The following is a 23,209-nucleotide window of genomic DNA, read 5'->3' as shown; positions in this document are numbered from 1 at the left end:
TTATTTTTACTTGAAGTATAGGTGACATACAATATTATATTAATTTCAGGTATACAACATAGTGATCTGAAAGTTCTATATTTTCTGAAATGCTCACCATGATGAGCATAGTTACCGTCTGTCACCATACAAAGTTATTACAATATTATTAATAACACAGTAAGTTCTAATTTTTTATTTTTATTTTTTGTTTTTAAGTTTTACTTATTATTTTAGTAATCTCTATACCTAATGTAGGGCTTGAACTCATGACCCTGAGATCAAGAGTCAGATGCTCTTCCGACTGAGTTAGCCAGGCGCCTTCCCCCCACCCCCGTAATAAGTTTTTAAAAACATATTCTGTGTTCACCACTGTGCTAGATTCCAGGGGGGCATATAAAAGAGATATACAGTAGTCCTTGCAGTAAAGGAGTTAGACATCTATAGTTCTAAGAAAAAGAGGATAGAAGAGTGAAGTCGTGCCTTTATACCACGACAACGTGACAGAAGTCTTACGGAGCACATCAAATGACTGTGTTTTCAGAGTAAGACAGGAAGACGGGTGGGACTGCTTTACAAGACAGCATCAGCTGGAGCCATTCGGTGCGTGCCTGTGCCCCACCACGCCTTGGGGTTGCCTCTGCGGGTCGGAGCTCCTCCTGCTGAGACCAGCCTTGTCTTGTTGTTATCCCAGTGTGCTGGATAATATCATTTCCTGTGTGTGCCATGACATGAAACGGGCTGGGAGGTGCTGCCCAGACGGGTTTATGTGAGAATCTGGAAGTCCGGGAGCTCTGGATGGTATTGTCCAAGTCTTCCCCTGACAGACTTAAAGGCATGGCGAATGTATTTATTTTTGCGTTCTGAGGGTAGTGTGTTGTTCTGGAAGCGGCAGCAAGACAGTCCGTGGAGGATGGAGTTATGAACTGTATCAGATGAGGTGCATGGAACAAGAGCCTAGGACCGGGGCCTGACGATTGGACTTACTTACATGGGGATCCGGGACAACCCTGGGAGGTCATTTGGTGAGATGGTAATGGTGAAGGCCTCGTGGAGCGGATTAGTGAACGGAGGACGCTGGAGACAGTGCTGCAGAGGACTCTTCTGAGGAGCTTTGCTATAGAAATCCATTATGAAAATGGAATAGGATATGGGGCCAAGAGTTTTCTTGTTTTTGTTTTGTTTTAGAGAGGCAGAGGGATAGCATATTTGCACGCTAATGTGCATGATCCACTGGAAGGTAAAAACTGCCGAGCAGGACAGAGTGGGGGCAGTTGCTGGAGAGATGTCCTCGAGGAGGTGAGCAGGGATTGGACTTAGTGCAGTAATAGAGGCCCCGGGCTTCACACGGGAGCAGAGACCCCTTTGTAGTAACCTGGAGAGGACACGGCAGGGCAGATGGGCACTGATGTAGATAGTCTGTGAGTAATGGCAGTGGAAATTCTTTCCTGATTGCTTTCATTTCTCTGTGAAGTAGAAAGCAAGGTCAGCAGCTGAGAGTGGGGATGGAGGAAGAGAGAGGGAGGGAGCAAGTCGTGAATCCTGTATGTTGGCAGTTTGCCCCATTTTCGCTTGTTCTGCGACTAGCTTTAGAGGACTGGGCACTGTTGTGACCTTACAGGCAGTTCACTTGCTCTTATCTTTTTACCAGGTTCCAGGCTGAGGATTCTGGGCTGAAAGGAGAGTTCCTGGTCAGATTCCTCCCCCTGCAGTCCTGGAGCACTTTCCATAGTGGCTGTGGCTGTTCAAAAACATCTACTAGATACAGAGACCGCTTTTGGAGAGACCTTATCAATGTTCTCCAGTTTATACTGTTTATATACTAAGCATCAGAAATCAACAAAACTAGAAAATCTGCCTATGAAGAGAAGAATCAGGAAGATGCATATCCCTTGAACATTTATTTGCAAAGGGACAGTGTTTTTTAATTTATTATTATTGTTATTTAATGTTTTTATTTATTTTTGACAGAGAGAGAGACAGAGCATGAGCGAGGGAGGGGCAGAAAGAGAGGGAGACACAGAATCTGAAGCAGGCTCCAGGCTCTGAGCTGTCAGCACAGAGCCCGACACGGGGCTCAAACTCACAGACCTCGAGATCATGACCTGAGTCGAAGTCACTCAACTGACTGAGCCACCCAGGCGCCCCTTTAATTTATTATTAAAAAAGAGTTTTAAGTCCTATCATAACATCCACTTTTATCAAACAGTGAGAATATGTAAGCTCGGGCTAGGAATTAGGTTTCTGGGTGATATTTGAAGGCTGAAATACTACCTTGATTCAGTGGTTCTCAAATTTGACCATGCATCTGAACCCCTGATGGGGATGGTTGTTAAACCACTGATTGCTGGGCCTCATCTCCAGTTTCTGATTCTGGGGTTAGGCCTGCAGATTTGCATGTCTAACAAGTTCCCAGGTAATGCTATGCTGCTGGTCCACATTTTGAAAACTATTGCCTTAAGCAATTAACTGCCTTTTTTTTTTTTTTTTGTAATAAATCAAGTCATGTATATTAAAAAATATGCAAATAGTGCAGTTTATTTTCTTAAAGAGCCACCTATGTAATTCAGCATTTTCTTTTTGATATCTCATGAATACTACCTAAGGGAAAACTGAATTTTTTATTCATGCAACGGCATACATTTAAAATCAGGAGTATCAAGTGAAAGCAATAGCAGGAAAAACCTTCCTTCCTTTTGTTATTTATAAAATCAAAAGGTCTCTGGGTTCTTGCAATGCAAGAAATTTTTTTTTTTTTATCCTTGATGATCTCTTTACCACGTGGATCAGAATCAAATGAGGACAGCGTACTCAACATCTTAGAAGAACTTCAGCTAGAGGTGTCCTTCCAGTTAGGAGGGGTTAGCAGGGAGATCTCAGAATTCTCCACATCTAGGGGCGCCCGGGTGGCTCAGTTGGTGAAGCATATGACTCTTGGTTTCCGCTCAGGTCACGATCTCCATTTGGTTCATGAGTTCCAGCCCAGCGTCGGGGGCTCTTCGCTGATAGTGTCGTGGAGCATTCTTGGGATTTCTCTCTCCCTCCCTCTTGACCCTCCCCGCCTTTCTCTCTGTCTCCCAAAAAGATAAATAAACATTAAAATACAAGAATTTTCCATATCTAAATACTCCTGGCTAAATTAAAAAAAAAAAAACAAAAAACAAAACTCAAAAGGACAGAAGGGGAAGGGGAGTAATATAGGCTCTGGACCTCTGGTGGCATCCGCGGCATAGACTTAAGAACACAGATTCTGCAACCAGACTGAATGGGTATAAATCCCAGTTCTGTCATGTATAAGTTTGAGCAAATTGTTTACAAAACTTTGCCAATTTCTGTGGTGTGCTTGAAACTGTGACCCATTTCAAGTTACCAACTTTGTCACTGAATGTAGAATTAGGATGAGATAATGTACCAAAACATTGTAATTCTTGGCTACACAGAAGATGGGGGTCCAGGCTGACCAATGTAGTCTTAAAACAAGCCTTTCTTATCTGTTTGTATCTTCTGTTAGCTCCTCTTTGGTGCACAGGGAAAAGGATACATTTGTTGTTACTATTCTCATCTTCCTGTTTAGTGTTCAGAGGTGGGACTATTGAATTTGAGAGTTTAGCATGGGGATGAATAACTTAATCCTGGGTGCTGACAGTCCTAATTTCACAGAGACATGGAAGAAAATGAGGAAAATAGGGTATGGGGGAATAAAAAAAAGGGGGAAAGGCTGGAGATCAGTGGACAAGGAAAAGAAAAAGTTGATGTACTGTGTAAGACATAATAGTGTCCACTAACAAAAAATGTTAACTATGGAGACAACAAATTAACACAGAAAAATATAGAATATGATGTTAAAAAATACTGTTATGCTGACAACCTTCCCTGACACATCTCCCTCCACTGTATTCTCTCTTGACTAAAGGCATCATTAACTACCAAGAAAGAAACCTGGGCATCACCTCCAACTTCTCGCCCCCCAGCCCAGTTACAATTGGACAAGGGGTCCTATCAATTTTCTCATTATCTGCCTCCTCAGCTCTCAACTTAATTTAGGCCCTAATCATTTGTGGCTGGGACTATTCTAGTAGCTTCCTAATGGCTCTGCCTAGAGTTTGAATGCTCCTCTACAGAATGATTTTCTGAGTGTAGTGGTTAACAACATAGGCTCAGACTGCCCTAGGTTCCAATCCTTCAATTATGTACTAGCTGTGTAGTCTTGGATGTTACTTAGATTCTTGATCTGTAAAACCGGGCCAACACTAGTACAACCTCCTAATGCTGCTGTGAGGTTTACATCAGGTGCTATGTAGGATGTACTCAGAACTGTACTCTGAACTATGCATCACTATGTTTAAGATTTTTTCTTTCCAATCCTTCAGTGGTTCCTTCTGTTTAGAAAGCTCCCAGATCCCACTTACCAATGAGGCAAACTCCTGCTTAGCCATCAGGCCTTTGTTCAAGGTCGTATTTCTCATGAGGCCTTGGGCTATTCATTTAGGCCTAGTTTCTTTCTTCCTTTGGGCCTTCACCTTGAACCTCCCACTGCACTCAGCACTCCAGAGCAATCATCTGTTTAGAGGTTATCCTTACAGAAAGCAAGCTATTCAGGGAGCCTGGGTGGCTCAGTCAGTTAAGTGTCTGACTTTGGCTCAGGTCATGATCTCATGGTTCATGAGTTTGAGCCTCTCATCTGGCTCTGTGCTGACAGCTCAAATCCTGGAGCCTGCTTCAGATTCTGTCTCCTTCTCTCTCCGCCCCTCCCTTGCTTGCACTCTGTCTCCCTCTCTCGAAATTAAATAAACATAAAAAAAAAAAAAAATAAAAGAGCTTCTTGAGGGCAGGGATTGCTTTTTTTGTTTGTTTTTTTGTAAATCTCCAGGACAAAAGCAGTGTGGCTGGCATAGGGAAGACGATTAGAAGCAATGAACAGTGTTAAGTACATATGGATATAAAAAAGGACTGAGAAGAGGGGAAAAAAAACCCAATTGTTTTGCTATGCTGATTGGATGATGGGAGTTTTAGTTAGCCCTTGTTTATGCTATGTGGTTTCTGTAATACAAAGTTAAAAATGGCTCCCATGTATCCACATGACCAATTGCCCTTCTTCTCCTGGTTAAAAAAGTAGACTGGATAAATAAAATGGACTACCACTTAGCAATAAAAAGGAATATAATTACTCAATCATGGGTAAGTCGCACAAGTTTCTACTAAAGAAGTGATGACACACACACACACTGAATAGAATGTAGTGAGTCCACCTGAGTTAAAATGCCAGTTGTACCACATAAGGCAAATTGTTTAACCTCTAGGGTTGCTTCTCATCTGCAAAATAAGAGTGACGCTAGTATCTACCTAAAAGGGCTGCCAGGAGAATTAAACACTCAGGTGCTCAATAGGTGTGGGCTAAAGTAGTCATTATTACAGAAGTTCTCGCAAGGACTTCAGAGCCCTTCCACTCATCACCAGTTTTGCACTGTGCTATCCCACCTGCCTGCTGCAGTCCACACCTCTCACCCGAGACAATCCCCCCCCCCCCCCCCCCCCCGCCTTCTCCTCCATACCTCCTCCTGAACCCTGAGTTCAGAGTACTTTTAATAATTATACACATTCATGCTTGATAATTAAGAGATTAAACGGGGGAAAAAAGGAAAAATTAACTCACTGGGAGTCCCACCTTACCGTTAATTAACCTCTGCTTACATTCTGGTATATACTTTTTAGATTTTTTTCTAATGCAATTACACTCATATTCACAATTTTTTTTTTTTTTTAACAAAAACGAGTTCCAATTATACAAACAATTTAACCCATCCATTTACTTTACTTTATAACCCGTCCTTGAGCCACGGTCCCTTCGCCAGACCCACCGAGTCCCCCACTTCCCGCTCCCACCAGTGGGCCTTTCCTCTGAAGCCCCAGCCTTCCCGGGGCCCCGGTTCCGGCCCCACCTGCCAGGCCCCGGGCCGCCCCGCCCCCGCCGCGGCCGGCTTCCATCCCCGGCCCCGCACCCCGCGCTCGCCGCCACCGGGGGCCTGTCGCTCGCGGCTCCTGCGAGCGACCTGTTTCCGGTGGGGCAAGGGCGTCTCCGCCGCGGCCCAGCTCCGGCGCGCTCAGCATCGCCGGCGGCGGCCAGATGCAGGCGGAGCGAGGAGCTCGGGGCGGCCGCGGACGCCGGCCGGGCCGCGACCGGCCGGGCGGGGACCGCGACCGCGAGCGGGCGGGAGCCGCAGCGGCGGTGGCGAGAGGCGGCGGGGACGGAGGCGGCCGCCGGGGTCGCGGTCGGGGCTTCCGCGGCGGCCGCGGAGGGCGAGGAGGAGGCGCCCCGCGAGGCGGCCGCCGGGAGCCAGGAGGCCGGGGCGCCTGGGCCAGAGCGCCGGTAAGAGGCGGCGGCTTGTGGGGTCCGGGCCGCGATTTCGTGGGACTGGGTCTGATGAGGCCCCGCCGCGAGTCAGGAGCCGCGAGCGGCTTGCTGGCCGCTCGCGAGCAGGGCGGCGGCGGCGGCACCTGCGCCTGCGCGGGACGGGCGGAGGGCGGCGGGGGCGCACGCAGGGTGCGCACGTGGCGCGTCTGGGGCTGAGCCGCCGGTTGTCTCCCCGCCGGGGTGGCGCGGGAGTGGCCGCTCGGAGGGCTTCCCCACCCTGCCCAAGTGGTCCGGGCCGGAATGGCTAAGAACGCCGGGGCCGAGGCTGTGTGTCAGGGTTGCAAGGCTAGCTGGCTTGTTGGTTTCGGGTGGAGTGTCACCGGTATTGATCGTTGTGGTGTGGGGGTGCGGCCAGCGCTTGGTCTGGAGGAACTGAGACTTGGGCAGCCTTACAGTATGGGCAGATGTTCCTGTTACTAGGAGGGCAGGGATTTTTTTTTTTTTTTTTTTTTTTTTGATCTGTTGTGTTCACTGTGCAAGGTCTAACACACGGTAGGATAATAAAGGTTTCCTGAAAGAATGCCCACCACGGAATGGACTCTATAGGATTTGGGAACAGGATCAGATACATAGTTGTCTCTCTTCTTTTAATAGCATAGTTCTTTTATTACACAAGTGTCGGAATCAGGGGTCACTGGCCTTCGTATTTAAAACTTTTTAATCAGGAAATGTTTCTGCAGTCGGGTCTGAATTTTAATAGCAATGTGATCGACCTTATTCACACGTTCATAGAAGAGCACTTAACAGCTTGGAGCAGGGCATGATAGGGGGCAAACTTCACTTATCTCCCAGCTAAAGGGGTTTGAGTACGGTCTCTTAGGAGCTGGTATTTTAACATTTGTACTGCAAAACGTACCTGAGCGGCACAGTGCTTGGGGCATCACTGATCCTTGGAGCCACCACCACTTCTGCCACTGTTACCACTATCATATTTTCAGCCCAAAACTGTGTATTTTTAATTATTGTGTGCATAGATTAAAACAAAATTTTGGTTGAGGCAAAATTTCTTGTTACTGAAATGTTTGGAGTATTTTAAGGGCATAGAAGGTTAAGATGTCCCTAAAGGTAGTAATTGTATACCGAAATACAGAGCTTGAAAAAAAATTAGAAAACTTAAAATTAAGTGTAACATACTTAACCTGGTTAGGATTAAAGTAGGAAATAAGTAAAATTTGAGGTATGAAGAAATTCTTAGGTTCAGTTGGCAGGAAATGATCAATCTAGTGCACACTGGCAACACATTTTGTCCTCATAACAACTGTATACCGTGGACTCTTGAACAACACAGGCTTGTGGGTCCACTTACATGGGGATTCTTTTTCTTTTATAAACCAGTATAGTCCTGTTAATGTATTCTTTTCATTATTTTCTTAACGTTTTCTTTTCTCTAGCTTATTTTATTGTAAGAATACATTATCTAATACATATAACATACGAGTTGTGTGTTAATTGTTTACATTATTGGTAAGGATTCCAGTCAGTAGGTAAGGATTACAACAGTAGGCTATTAGTGATTAAGTTCTGGGGGAATCAAAAATTATATGTGGAATTTTCCACAGCACCCCTATCCTAGGATATGTATAAGAATCAACTGTATATATGTTGCATATATATATATATATATATATATATATATATATATATATATATATATGTAGTATAACTTTGTTACAACTTATTTTTTTAATTAAAAACATTTTTTTTTAACTTTCATTTTTGAGAAAGAGCGTGAGTGGGGGAGGGGCAGAGAGAGAGGGAGAGACAGAATCTGAAGCAGGCTCCAGGCTCCCAGCTGTCAGCACAGAGCCTGATGCGGGGCTTGAATCCACTGACAGTGAGATCATGACCTGAGCTGAAGTCGGACGCTCAACAGACCGAGCCAGCCAGGTGCTCCATAACTTATGTATTTATTACAACTTTATTTTTCTTAAATTTTTATTTTTTATTTTTTAGAGAGAGAGAGAGAGAGAGACAGAGTGCACACGAGTGGGGAAGAGGGACAGAAGGAGAGAGAGAGGCTCCACCCTCAGCACAGAGCCCAACGTGGGGCTCCATCCCACAACCCTGGGATCATGACCTGAGCCGAAATCAAAAGTTGGATGTTCAACCGACTGAGCTACCTTGGCACCCCACAACTTTATTTTTTAACTTTATAACAACTTCATTTTGTATCTATTGTATATATAAAATCTTCAGTATTACCAATTAAAAATCTTCATTTTTAATTGACTTGCCCAAGCTTTTATAGCTAGTGGCAGAGCTGGAATTTATACTAAGCTGCTCTTGACTCAACTCTGTCTTATCTCTTACATTTTTGTGAACCAGTCACCTCTTAACTGAGAGCAAGGTAGATAGATGCTCCTTTGGCTGCAGGGATCATGTTTTAATAGTAATTGTAGTAATGGTACCTTTGGTACTTACTACAGTGTCTGACACATAGGCGTTTCATAACAAGTGTCTTTAACCTGATAAATTGAGTGAATGAAGGTGCTTCTATCTTACTCATCTCTATGGAACTAAATTGAGTAAAATGATGGTATATTGTTTTGAGAATGAATAATATATTTTTTGATTTATGTTAATATTGTAACCTATTAAAATTTTGGGCTTTGATCCCTTTTTGGGATCGTCTTAAAAATCCCATCTTAGGGGCACCTGGGTGGCTCAGTCGGTTAAGTGTCCGACTTCGGCTCAGGTCATGATCTCACGGTCCGTGAGTTCGAGCCCCGTGTCGGGCTCTGTGCTGACCACTCAGAGCCTGGAGCCTGTTTCAGATTCTGTGTCTCCCTCTCTCTCTGACGCTCCCCCGTTCATGCTCTGTCTCTCTCTGTCTCAAAAATAAATAAACGTTAAAAAAATTAATAAAAAAAATCCCATCTTATATATTCTTTTGGGATTTTTTTTTTCCCTGCATAGTTTAATGATTCAGTGTGTCAGCATATGTAAATGTGTGGCACAGAGCTTGGGACATCACTGATCCCTGCAGCCATCACCACTTCTGCCACTGTTCCCACTATCATCCTATTTTGAGTCAAACCTGGATAAAGAGATGTTGGAAGGATTTCTTCCTTTTGGTTTGGTTTGTGATCTCTAAGTCCTTGCACTTCTTAGATTCTGAAGTACTATTCATCTTTAGGCTTGCTAGGAATACCATTCTTGGTGTGTAAAGATTAAGGGGGACAAGATTGATTGCCCTGCCTGAGGCCTCCTTGCTCTCCTATTGCATGTTGATTTGTGCCCCAAATGGAGAGTAATTGAAATGATCAGAAAGAAAGAAATTCATGATAGAGGTTTAGCTGTGTGAGGATCAGTTAGTTACCTAATTCCATAACTTAATGTTGTTTACACCTTTCGCTTTCTACTTTATTTTTTTAAGTTTATTTTTGAGAGAGAGAGAGAGAGAGAGAGAGAGAGAGCGTGCGCATGTGCGCGAACACAACTGGGGGAGGGGCAGAGAGAGAGAGGAGATGGAGAATCACAAGCAGATTCTGGGCTGTTAGCTCAGAGCCCCTTGCGGGGCCCAAACTCACAAATTGTGAGATCAGGACATGAGGCAAAGTCAAGAGTCCTAAGTTTAACCAATTGAGCCACCCAGGCACCCCTGTTTTCTATTTTCGACCACTACATACACGTGGCTTGTTAATGAAAATCAGGACAAAATAAGACTAAACAAGTACCAGACAAGTAATTCTCCAAGGGAACTTTACTGAACACATTGGGTCTGCTAGTCTCTTGCACTTAAATCATTCCCTGTGTAGATCACATGAACCCTAAGTTTACGGAGTTTGGGTAAGCATATCATAAAGCTAATTATCTCCATTGAATATCTATCTACTTGAAGCATGACATTGCACTGGATGTAGTCATTAACTTAAAGCATACTAGGATTTGTTAGTATTATACTTATCTTTTTATTTTTTTATTTTTGAGACAGAGCATGAATGGGGGAGGGGCAGAGAGAGAGGGAGACACAGAAGAGAGAGGGAGACACAGAATCGGAAGCAGGCTCCAGGCTCTGAGCCATCAGCCCAGAGCCCCATCGGGCTCGAACTCACAGACCGTGAGATCGTGACCTGAGCTGAAGTCGGACGCTTAACCGACTGAGCCACCCAGGCACCCCTTATCTTTTTTTTATTAGTTTTTTTTAATGTTTTATTTTAGTTTTTTTTTTAATTTTTTTTTTTTTTTAACGTTTATTTATTTTTGAGACAGGGAGAGACAGCATGAATGGGGGAGGGTCAGAGAGAGGGAGACACAGAATCTGAAACAGGTTCCGGGCTCTGAGCTGTCAGCACAGAGCCTGACGCGGGGCTCGAACTCATGGACCGCGAGATCATGACCTGAGCCGAAGTCGGATGCTTAACTGACTGAGCCACCCAGGTGCCCCTGTTTTATTTTAGTTTTAAGAGAGACAGAGTGTGAGCAGGGGAGGGGCAGAGAGAGAGGGAGACACAGAATCTGAAGCAGGCTCCAGGCTCTGAGCTGTTAGCACAGAGTCCAACGCTGGGCTGGAACTCAGGAACTGTGAGATCATGACCTGAGCGGAAGTTGGTACTTAACCAACTGGGCCACCCAGGCATCCCATATACTTATCTTTCTGATGAGCTACTAGCAGAGAGGAACTCAAGGCCTATCGGTAGTCCTTGGATAACTCACAATTAGGAGAGGTTAACTAACTTATCCATTATCATGCAACCAGAAAATTACAGAGCCTGGATTCAACCCAAGCATTTTCGTTCCAGAACTGTTTTTTCCACTGTGTCCCTAAGCTGTTTCTAGAGTGATATGAGATTTGAAAGGTCAAGTGTGGCGGACTGTTGTATGATTCTTTCACACACCTTTGTTTTTCTGATGTTCCAAAATGGTGATCAGGATTGAAGGTAACACTGATGCCGTATTTGGTTATTGTGGATGTCGGCAGATCTTTGCTTTCTTGCTTCATGTTCAAATGGCAGCTGCTTTTAATCATTTTTAAATTATTTATGTCCAATTAAAGATAAGGCAGCTGTTTATAGCCACATTAAGGAGAGTAAGAACTTGGAGGTAACTTTTTTTTTCTGACCAAACTTTTGCTTTGCAAACAAAAATATAAATGCTTTGCCTGAATAGTAATTAATCCTAGATGCCCTTGACATTTTCATTGCTACTATTTCAGTAAAAGGGATATCTCTGACTTTGATATTCAAGTTTACCGTGAACCTGGAGGAAGAAAAGATGTCAAATCCAAGTTGCTGACAGGTTTCTATAGCATTTGCTCCTTCATTGTTGCTGAAAGGAGTGCCCCTCATTGTGCCAGCCAGACAGAGATGGAGAGTCCGTTAAAGCTCACACTTGATAGCCTCTAGGCTGTATTTCTTCCCTTTTCACAAAGCCTGACGTAAATTCACTTAGACACTGAATGTGCTCAAGTGTCCTAAAAGAAAATTGCTTTCAGAATAGCTCTTGGTAAGGGGTGCCTGGCTGGCTCAGATGGTGGAGCATACATCTCTTGATCTCGGGGTTGTAAGTTTGAGATTAGCTAAAAATAAAGTCTTTAAAAGAAGAAAAAAAAGATTAGTTCTTGGTAATCCATGAAATTGGCCCTTTCCTCTGCTGTAGACCACTCCTCAAACACGGTAACTACTTTGCTAATAACATATACTGTTTTGAGATCTGTTTTTCTCACTGATCATTCTATCACTTACATATTTTTTACATTACAATATTTACATTATTGACACTTTCTGCTGGTATTCTGCTTAAAGTTTTTTTTGATAAATTATCTATGACATTGTACTTTAACATTTACAGTTAATACTTTTGATCATTGGTTCATATAGTTTCAGAATGTAAAGTTTCCAGCATATTGTTGATTTGACATTTTAATTAATTGTATATTTGACATTTTAAATAGAACTGTCGCATCATTCTTATACCTGGATGGAGTCCAAATACTATAGTGGTTTGATATTCACCATCATCCATTTAAGAATCTCACATTAATAAACTTTTCAGCAGTGAGAAGATTTACATTATTTCTTATTCTTTTTATTTTGTGTTTTATTTTATTTTAAAGTTTCTTTATTTATTTTGAGAGAGACAGAGGCAGCACAAGTAGGAGAGGGGCAAGAGAGAGAGAATCCTAAGCAGGCTCTGCACTGTCAGTGCAGAGCCCAATAAGGGGCTCGAACCCACAAAGCCCTGAGATTGTGACCTGAGCTGAAACCAAGAGTCGGACCCTCAACCTACTGAGCCACCCAGGTGCACCTTATTTTATGTTTTGAGTCCACATCTTCCTAGAACTTCATCTAATATATCTTCAAACTTGAAAAGCTTTTAGCAATCACTTCTTCTGCTTCCCTGTAATGAATTTTGATTTTTTAAAAAAAAGTCTCATAACCTTAAGGGCTTGGATGTAAATTTTTTTCTTTTAGGTTAAATTGCGATTATACTGATTAATATACAACTTATTTTGATTAGCAGTTGTTACCCGTAAAGGTAAAATTTTACTGTAAATGCATCTCATTTTCCCTAATGAGTTTGATTAGGTATCCATGGATAAATGTGGCTTATTGCCTGAACGAAATAGGATTCAGTGTCAGTTCTCTTCCCAATTAGGTTTTTATACATGTAAGCATGAGGTAATGGTTGGAGCTTCATCATATGTGTCACTCAATTCTTTGAATACCTTTCTAATTCTATATCAAAATCATTATTATAAAAAAAATTTTTTTTTAATGATCTGTCATTTGACAATTGGATTAGGTTCTCCTTCAGTTTTGTCTAAAGCAAGGAATTGGAACCTTCCTGGTTTGCGGGACTTGTTACTCAGTCTTTAGAGTTATACTCTCTCAACATCTATACCTCTATTGAAAATTATCCCTTTGCTTGGGGCCTCAGGGAACGCACGACAGCCAGAGTGAGAATGGCTGAGCAGGGGTCGCCCGTCCTCAAGCGCTTTCTAAGACTGTTTTCGGTTGAGAGTATGGACACTGAAGATCTGAAACTTAATTCCCTTAAGAACTCCTTGCTCATATACCTTTTGAGAAATCTTCCTGAACCCCCAGGTGTATAGATACTCCATTTTGGGATTGTTGACTAAGAACACATTACTTACTCTTTTATTATTATATTATTATTATTATTATTATTATTATTATTATTATTATTTTAAGGATGATAGTTATTTACATGTATTTACCCAGAGGGATTTATTTATCTATCTATCTATTTATTTATTTATTTATTGGCGGGGGACGATGCACCACTTGTGGAGTATAGTTTCCAATTGTTGTCATTCTTAATGGTGTTTCTGTCTTTGTTTTAACTGATGCTCAGATGGAAAATGGCAAGCTCATAACTCTAGACTACCAGGATCTGTTTTCTGGGGAATTAGGTGCTAAGCCATTGGGCTTTCACTGTTTTCTCCAGAAAAGTAGTGATTATTTTCCATGATTCTGGGAAAGTGAGGTTTCCAGAGGCCTGGTTAGGTCTTTTGGTCCTACCCACACCACAGCATGACTTTCTAGACTTGGTTTTTGTTTTTGTTTTTGTTTTTGTTTTTGTTTTACTTTTTACAGTAAACTGTACCCCAGACATGTGGCTCAAACTCATGACCCCAAGACAGAGTTGCATGCTCTACCAACTGAGCCAGTCAGGCGCCCCCCCACAAAGACTTTTTTAAAAAAGAAATTAAGTGGTTGAAAATAGATTTTCTATTCAGATGTCACTGTTTCCTGATGTGCTTTGAAATATCAAAAGGAGAAATAAGGACCATACTGACACATACTTATTTCTATTTTATAGACACTATAGATACTTATTTGTATTTTATAGACATTAGATTCATTCTTTTTGAAATTTTATTTTCTTTTGTTAGAAGCCATTTGCGTGTGTGTGTGTGTGTGTGTGTGTGTGTGTGTGTGTTGAAGTACCAAGAACAAATGCTTTAATGCTGTTAATATTTTTTCTTTTGGGATGGAAATAATGTCAACAGTTTTGTTGGTCTCAGAATTTTTTATAAAGGTGTCATGGGGCAGTGCGTGGAAAATTGATATAGATAATCTTTCACTTTTGAGTGGGTGTCGAAGGATGTTGACAAGAAATACAAATCGATGTGTTTAATTTTATCCCGATGTTGCTAGGAGGCTGTTTTAGAATTTGACCAACCTGATGTCCATGAGCCTTAAATTTGCTTAAAAGACAATTTCTGTAAAAACAGCACTCCCAGGGATACTGTTTCCTGCAATCCATATCATGTCATTGGTATATGCAAACAGTAGGAAAATTAAAAAAACATGTGGGAGATTGAGAGAATGAATTCCCTGTTGTACATATTTAATCCTCTCTTTGGGTCCTCTTTCTGTGAAGGACTGATACAGGTGTGTCTGATCTATACTTTTGTTGTGTGAGAGATAGGGGGAGTGAGTGCACATGCATGTGTGCGTTGAGTGGGGGCGGGGGAGGAGAGAGTGAGAGAGAGGGAGAGAGAGAGAGGGAGAGAATCTCAAACAGGCTCCATTCCCAGTACAGAGCCCAACACAGGGCTCAATCCCATGACTGAGATCGTGACCCAAGCCGAAATCAAGAGTCGGACGCTCAGGCGACTGAGCCACCCAGGTGCCGCTGACCCATCTTCTTTAGTACCCAGTCAAACTTGTGTTGAAAGATAGCAAGCACATTTTAATATTAATTTAAGCAAGGCATCATTGAGATGACAGGACTGTTACCAAAAAGTCACATATATTCTTGGATTATCAGTGCCGTGATTCCTCCATTTATTTACCTGTGGGAAGTTACTAATGTTGACAAATGTGATTCATGTGTGTATATTCTGTGAAATAATTAGTCACCATATTTAGGTTTCTATAATCTCTGGCTTGAAAGGATCATTAACAGTTACATTTTGGGAAAATTTAAAATAGCTAGTATTCACTATCACAGTGTAATGCAGTGCAGGTGTCATTTAAGTGGTAGATTTGGAGTCTGTGGCTCTGTTGTTCATCTAAAGGTCACATCCCAGTAGCTGGCTTCATGATATTGAGTACTAGGATATTTCATCCCCACTTTTTCATTTTTCTACAAGGCTGATAATAAAATAACATGTCTTTGTGTAATATTTGGGTTCATTAAAGCTTAGTCTTACTGAAAAGGGCTTAATCCCTGTCACAGGTATATAAATCTCAAATCCTTCCAAAGAGGTTATGAGTTTTCTGGGAGCAAAGCTTGATGACAAATGAATGTTTTTCTGAAGACAAAGCTCGGCTTCCTATTTTCCCTTAACTAATCTTCACTTCATTTTCAAGTTGTGTTTTGGTTGGCTGCTTCTTTATTATGCCAGTATGAATTTGCAGAACAATTCCTGTTAAGTTTTAAAAAACATTTTTCTTGGAGCAGCTGGGTGGCTCAGTCAGTTAAGTGACCGACTGTTGATTTTGGCTCAGGTCATGATCTCAGGGTTCGTGAGACTGAGCCCCACGTCTGGCTTCGCACTGAGAGTGCGGTGCCTGTTTGGGATTCTCTCTCTCGCTCTCTCTACCCCTCCCCAGCTCTCTTTCTAATAAATAAATACACATTTTTTTTTTAAAAAGTATTTTTCTCCTCTTTACAGCCAAGAGAATCATTAAATTAAGAGGTGACCAGAAAATGTTATTTAAGAGCATGTATTTTGGGGTGTCTGTGTGGCTCAGTCAGTTGAGTGTCAGACTCTTGGTTTTGGCTCTGGTCATGATCTCACGGTTTATGGGATCAAGCCAGCATTGGGCTCTACGCTGACAGCATGGAGCCTGCTTGGGATTCTCTCTCCCTCTCTCTCTATCCCTCCTCTGCTTGCTCATGCTCTCTTTCTCTCTTTCTCTCAAAATAAATGAATAAACATTTTAAAAAAAGAGCATGTATTTTATATTCACTGGAAGGAGAAATTAAGTAGACAAGTTGATTTTTCATTTTATAATATGGAAGTAGACTTCAAAGGGATGGTTTTTAGACAGAGTTGGCAGGGATGGGGTCTCAGGTTTGTGCCTCATCTGTATTCCGGTTGGCTTCTGGCAGTCAGGTAGGGGAGGGGTGGGAAAGGGCTGTTGAAGCTTGAGGATGAATGTTTGCTCTGGTGGATGGCACCACAGTGATTTCATACAGAATGGGATCTCTGAAAGCCTAAGTGTTAGAATTGAAGAATTACAGACAGAGAGTGATTATTATTTCAAGATACTAGTATAAGTTTACAGACGCATGAATGAGTAGGGTATACCTCCTCAAAACCTACTCAGTATTCTGCCTTTTTTTTTTTTTTTTTTAGCTCTCTTTTCCTTTTTCTCCTCTCTTTATCTTTTCCCCCCACTAGTGTTGCATTTGTTTGTTTGTTGGTTTATTTAGTAAGCTTCACACTCAGAGATCAAGGGTCACGGGTTCTAATAACTGAGCCCACCAGGTGCCCTGTGTTGTTATGGAGAGAAATCACATGGTGGCCAGTAATGTATGTTTCGGAGTCTAACAGAAACTGGTTAGAATCCTACTCTCCAACCCCCCAGTTACTAGTTATATCTGAAAAGTTGCTTAAGCTTCCTGAAACCTCAGTTTCATCACCTGTAAAGATGATTAAGAGTGTTCACCTCACACAGTTGTTGTAAAGAGTGAATTAGGTGAACACAATAAAAGGCAGTTTTTATACTTATCATGCCACTCTGCCGCCCTCCCTCATTCGGGGTCTTCTCAGAGTGCGAAGGTCAAATGCAAAACTATACACTCATTCACATGTAACACATGAACACACGCACACACATATATAGAATATTTAGAATTTATATTACTTATGAATATCTTTTATTCATTTAAAATTTCCTTAAAAGCCTTGAAGCATGAAGTCTCCCAGCCTTTTTTTTTTTTTTTATAATTTTTTTTTCAACGTTTTTTTATTTATTTTTGGGACAGAGAGAGACAGAGCATGAACGGGGGAGGGTCAGAGAGAGAGGGAGACACAGAATCAGAAACAGGCTCCAGGCTCTGAGCCATCAGCCCAGAGCCTGACGCGGGGCTCGAACTCACGGACCGCGAGATCGTGACCTGGCTGAAGTTGGACGCTTAACCGACTGCGCCACCCAGGCGCCCCGAAATCTCCCAGCCTTTACTGAGGGGCTGCTGTGTGTGTGTATTGGGGCATGTGTTCATGCTCTGGCAGGAAACTTGTAACTCTGCCTTAACCTTTCCTTCCTGCTTGTGTAGAGACTCAAGGTTAGCCAGAGGTAAGAGGTCATTAGGGACTTCTCAGATCTTTTCTGGGCATGCCCACAGTGACGCACAAATTGCATGGCCTTCTAGAGTCCCAGGGATATGCCGCAGTTTTACAAAGACCTCTTGGACATCTCGTTCCCCAGTTTTAGTTTATAAGGTGTTTGTTTGTTTATTTATTTTTTCAGTCTCTTTTGAGGCCCACCTGTTATCACTGCCTCAGGCAGTCGTGGTTTTAAACTTTTGCTGCTAATTGTCTCTCACGAATTCCCTGATGATAGGACTGTTCACACGGAGTGAGCTCTGAACCTGGTTGAATGAAGACAAGACCCAAGAATGGAATTTTTCACAGAGCTGCCAGAGAGGTCAAATAGTGACAGGTCCCTGTGGAGGGGACTTTCAGCAAGCTTTTCTTCCCTCTTCAGTGGTTATAAGGCTGCTGTTTTTCATGTCACCATAGTTGTGAGCCTGTCGGTTTTCAAAGCAAATGCAAAGTTTGTTACTGCAGAGATGAGAATGGGACAAGTTGCAGTTCTTAGAGATTTAGCTGTTTTTCTTCCATAAACTCTCCTTGGATTGTTGTAAGTCTTTGGTTAATTTCCAGAGTTCTTGGTTTTGGCAGTTTTTGTCAGTGTTCTTGTTGCTTTTGCAGTAGAGTGGATTTTCAGGGGTCCTTACTCTGCCATTCTGGGAGTATTTCTGTTCTCCTTTATTTTATTTATTTTAGAAATCTTTTTTAATGTTTTATTTTTGATAGAGAGAGATGGAGAAAGAGCGAGCAAGCAAGCAGGCAGAGAGAGAGGGAGACACAGAATCCGAAGCAGGCTCCAGGCTCTGAGCTGTCAGCACAGAGCCCGATGTGGGGCTCGAACTCAAAAACCATGAGATCATGACCTGAGCCAAAGTCCAACACTCAACGGACTGAGCCACCCAGGTGCCCCTGTTCTCCTTTATTTTGATGCAGCCATTGCTGCTGTTTCTAATTGCTAGAAACTTCTCCCTTTGTTTGAGACAAATCGTATCTCCCCTTCCTCTTTTATGTGTAGGCCAGCCAGAGTTTTGTTCTCTGGAACAACAGAATTTTTGATTGAGCCAAAACACAGAATTCTCTTAAGCCTGAAAAGGTCATGGGGGGTGGTTTCAGTGTTTAATATGAGAGATTTTTTTTTGTTTTCTGAAACTGTCAACTTGGAATGGATCACATATAGTAAGAGTATATTAAGAAGGCAAAAACTAATGATTTAATTATTTAGGCAAATTTGATATTCCATCATTTTGTAAGACTCTTTTCATCATTTCTCTGAAGATTTTGGCACCTAATTTATAGTTTACATTCTTTATTACTTTCTGGGTGACATCTACTTATATATGATTGATACGTACCACATCATGATTTTCACTATGTGATTTCTTTAATTTCAAACTTATCTAAAGTATGACCTCTCTCAACATGCCTTGCTTTGTTATGAAAGTTAATCTTTGTTTCCATTCCTCCCCTTTTGTATCAGTGATACACGTATCTCCTAAATCTATAAAAGTTTTACCTATTCTGGGGCGCCTGGGTGGCTCAGTTGGTTAAGCATCCAACTTCGGCTCAGGTCATGATGTCACAGCTCGTGGGTCTAAGGCCTGTGTCGAACTCTGTGCTGACAGCTCAGAGCCTGGAGCCTGCTTAGGATTCTGTGTCTCCCTCTCTCTCTGCCCCTCCCCTGCTCATGCTCTGTCTCTCTCTCAAAAACAAACAAACAAAAAGTTTTACCTACTCTCCTGTTAAATGATAGAAAAATACCAAGAAGAAAATAAAAATTACCTATAATATTACCACCTATAAATAACCACTGTTAACATTATGATGTACATTTGTTTTCCATATAAAACTGGAAACAGGTCATGATAAGACTTTAAAGGGAAAAAAGACAATATTGTACTTATGTAAATATTATAAGAGCTATGCATGCATTAGGATCCTAAAAGGATATAAATACGTATCAAACTATTAACTGTGTTTGGAGTGGGAAAAATACAGGGATTATGTGGAACTTTTTAATCTTTTTTTTTTTTTTAATATGAAACTTACTGTCAAATTGGTTTCCATACAACACCCAGTGCTCATCCCAACAGGTGCCCTCCTCGATACCCATCACCCACCCACCCCGTCCTCCCACCCCCCATAAACCCTCAGTTTGTTCTCAGTTTTTAAGAGTCTCTTATGTTTTGGCTCCCTCCTTCTCTAACCTTTTTTTTTTTTTTTTTCCCTTCCCCTCCCCCTTGGTCTTCTGTTAAGTTTCTCAGGATCCACATAAGAGCAGCACTTTCACCAATAGCCAAGTTATGGAAAGAGCTTAAATTTCCATCAACTGATGAATGGATAAAGAAATTATGGTTTATACACACAATGGAATACTATGTGGCAATGAGAAAGAATGACATGTGGCCTTTTGTAGCAACGTGGATGGAACTGGAGAGTGTGATGCTAAGTGAAATAAGTCCTACAGAGAAAGATACCATATGTTTTCACTCTTATGTGGATCCTAATCTTCTTTTTTAATTCAAAAATTTAAATGTTTATGTTATAGAAAAATAATATGTTCCCCATTGGAAAGAGGATTCTCTGGATATACATTGGTTATAAAATAAGGTGAGACAGGCAGGAAGATGATGCATATAAAAATAACAGGGATTATCTCTAGGTGATGGGACCATGTGGTATCATGCAGTGTGGTCAGTACAAACAGGTTTTCTGGGGAAAGATGATTACTTTAGTTTGGACAGGCTTGATACCTGTCCATTTCTCTCTGTCCACAAACACACACGCTATTTTTTTTTCTTAAAGATTTTTTTAATCTTTAAGAGTAAATGGTAGTGGGGCACCTGGTTGGTTCAGTTGGTTAAGCGTCTGAGTCTTGATCTTGGCTCAGGTCATGATCTCACAGTTTGTGGGATTGAGCCCCATGTCGGACTCTGTGCAGACAGCTCGGAGCTTGCTTGGGATTCTCTCTCTCCCTCTTTCACTGCCCCTCCCCAACTTGTGCATACGCACTCTCTTTCAAAACATATAAATGAACATTAAACACAAAACAAGCTTAAAAAAAAAAAAAAAAAAAAAAGAGTAAATGGTAGACATGATGCCGTTTTACCCCCTAAACACTTCAGTATATATTTCCTAAAGGCAAGGAAATTTCATACAACCATAGAACAATGATTGAAATCAGGAAATTAACATTGGTAGAATACTGTTATCTAACCTTATTGAGATTTTGCCAGTTGACTCATTACTGTCCTTCATCAGGTTTTGAATCTTAAAGCAATGACATACAGATGTATGACAATTAGAGATTATTCCCTATGGCAGTTACCATGGCATCCTGTCTAGTCTGTTTCTGTTATGTTACTGTATCTTAGTTCTCAACAGCCTGTTGCCTGATTTTTTTTTTTTTTTCTCCAGCCTCTAGATTTCTCATGAATTTTAGGAGCTACTTTAAAATGAGGAAATTCCATGGGGCGCCAGGGTGGCTCAATCAGTTGAACCTCCGACTTCAGCTTAGGTCATGATCTCTCAATATGTTGGTTTGGGCCCCTAGTCGGGCTCTGTGCTGACATCTTAGAGCCTGGAGCCTGCTCTCGATTCTGTGTCTCCCTCTCTCTCTGCCCCTTTCCCACTCACGCTCTCTCTCTCTCTCTTAAAAATAAAATAAACATTGGGGTGCCTGGGTGGCAAAGTCTGTCCGACTTTGGCTCGGATCATGATCTCATAGTTTGTGGGTTTGAGCCCCATGTTGGGCTCTGTGCTGACAGCTCAGAGCCTGCAGCCTGCTTCTGATTCTGTGTCTCCCTCTGTCTGCCCCTCCCCTGTTCACACTCTGTCTCTCTGTCTCTCAAAAATGAATAAATGTTAAAATAAATAAATACAATAAAAAAAATTAAAAAATTAAAAAAATTAAAATTAGGAAATTCTTTCAGGAAATTCCTCTTTTGCCTAAATTAGCCAGAATTCTGTAGTTTTGAACCCAAATTCTACCATTCTATATTTTTCACACTTTACATTTTTCAAAGTCTTACTCCCCCTTACATGTTCTGTTCAAATGTCACTTTTCTCTGTGAAGCTTCTGGTTTTCCTCAGTTAGTAATGTTGTACTTTGTAAACATAGTACTTATTTTCAATCCTCATTTGATTACAGTTAATTATTTACTTGTCATGTGTTTGCTTCATTAATTATAAGCTACATGAAGGCCTGTACATGACGCAGCACTGTGATTTTCAGGAAGAGTTCCATTAATGTTTGGACGAATAGCGTTGAGAAGGTAGTTTAGAAGGTAAATGGTGCAAGCTAGAGAGAGTGTGTCTTTTTTTTTTAATGTTTATTTTTATTTTTGAGAGAGAAAGTGTGAGCAGGGGAGGGGCAGAGAGAGAGGGGGACAGAGGATCTGAAGAGGGCTCTGTGCTGACAGCAGTGAGCCCAATGTGGGGCTCCACTGCGACATCATGACCTGAGCTCAACCAACTAAGACACCCAGGTGCCCCTAGAGAGAGTGTGTTTTTAGGTAGAGTCATTTTGGGAGTTCAGGTCAGGAGAACCTTTATGTTTCATTTGTTTGTTACACTATTTGAAGTAGCTTCTTTGGGTAGTTGAAAGGTCAGTAGCTAAAAAGAGATTGCTCTCCCCAGGGCCAGATTTATACACAAACATGAATTCACATTGGATTTTATATTCTCCTAGTTCTAGGTCTATTAAACTTTACAATTCAATGCAAACAGTAGATCTTTTAACTGTGAGACTGAAACAGGAATTATAGTATCCAGAGATTTTTTTTTTTTTTAAGTTGTCTACACCCAGCATGGGGCTCAAACTCATGTCCCTGAATTCAAGAGTTGCACGCTCTACCAACTTAGCCAACCAGGCTCCCCCAGAGATCTGTTATCTAGAGAACCCCTTTTCACCCTTCAGTTCCTTTTTATCTTTGTAAACTCAATTTGTTACATATATTTTTCAAGTTTTATTCTTTGTCTGTACTTTGGATTCCTTGCCACTTTTACCTTTGCCGTTTTCGAGGTCAATTATGAACTAGAAAGGATTTTTTAAAAAACTAATTATATATTCCTGTATTTTTATTCTGATATTTGAAATGTCAGATTTCGTAAGAAATTTTGTGCTTATTTTTGTGTTTTTTCCTTAACTATTTCTTACACTATTAGTGATGAATTGACAAGAGTACATATTTGTTAAATTTAAACTAAAATTTATTTGTAAGAGTGTGCTGTTTATTTTATGTATAGAATAATGGGGTAAGAGAGATCTTTTTTTGACCTAGCAGGGAGGAATTAAAGCACACCAGCATTTTATTAACATTCCCATTACTATTTTATTTTATTTTATTTTATTTTTTTAATGTTCATTTATTTTTGAGAGAGTAAGAGAGATAGAGTGTGAGCAGGGAAGAGTGGGGGACACAGAATCTGAAGCAGGCTCCAGGCTCTGAGCTGTCAGCACAGAGCCTGATGCGGGGCTCGAACTCACAAACCATGAGATCATGACCTGAGCCGAAGTCGGATGCTCAACCAACTTAGCCACCCAGGTGCTCCCCCGCCCCCACTTTTTTTTAACATTCCTTTAT

General features: G+C 41.5%; 1 protein-coding gene across 1 annotated transcript in view; it reads left to right on the top strand.

Moving 5' to 3' along the window:
• Positions 1 to 1,198: 1,198 nt before the first annotated feature.
• The window catches only part of AVEN (apoptosis and caspase activation inhibitor), a 197,796-nt gene continuing 175,785 nt past the window's right edge, over positions 1,199 to 23,209 (top strand). The window contains exons 1-2 of the mRNA XM_042943129.1: positions 1,199 to 1,278; positions 5,884 to 6,346. Coding sequence (XP_042799063.1) covers positions 1,199 to 1,278; positions 5,884 to 6,346 — 543 coding nt within the window. The remainder of the gene's footprint in view (positions 1,279 to 5,883; positions 6,347 to 23,209) is intronic.

This window comes from Panthera leo, chromosome B3 (genome assembly GCF_018350215.1).
Source record: "Panthera leo isolate Ple1 chromosome B3, P.leo_Ple1_pat1.1, whole genome shotgun sequence".
Taxonomy (NCBI): domain Eukaryota; kingdom Metazoa; phylum Chordata; class Mammalia; order Carnivora; family Felidae; genus Panthera; species Panthera leo.
This window is presented reverse-complemented; position numbering and strand designations above follow the sequence as displayed.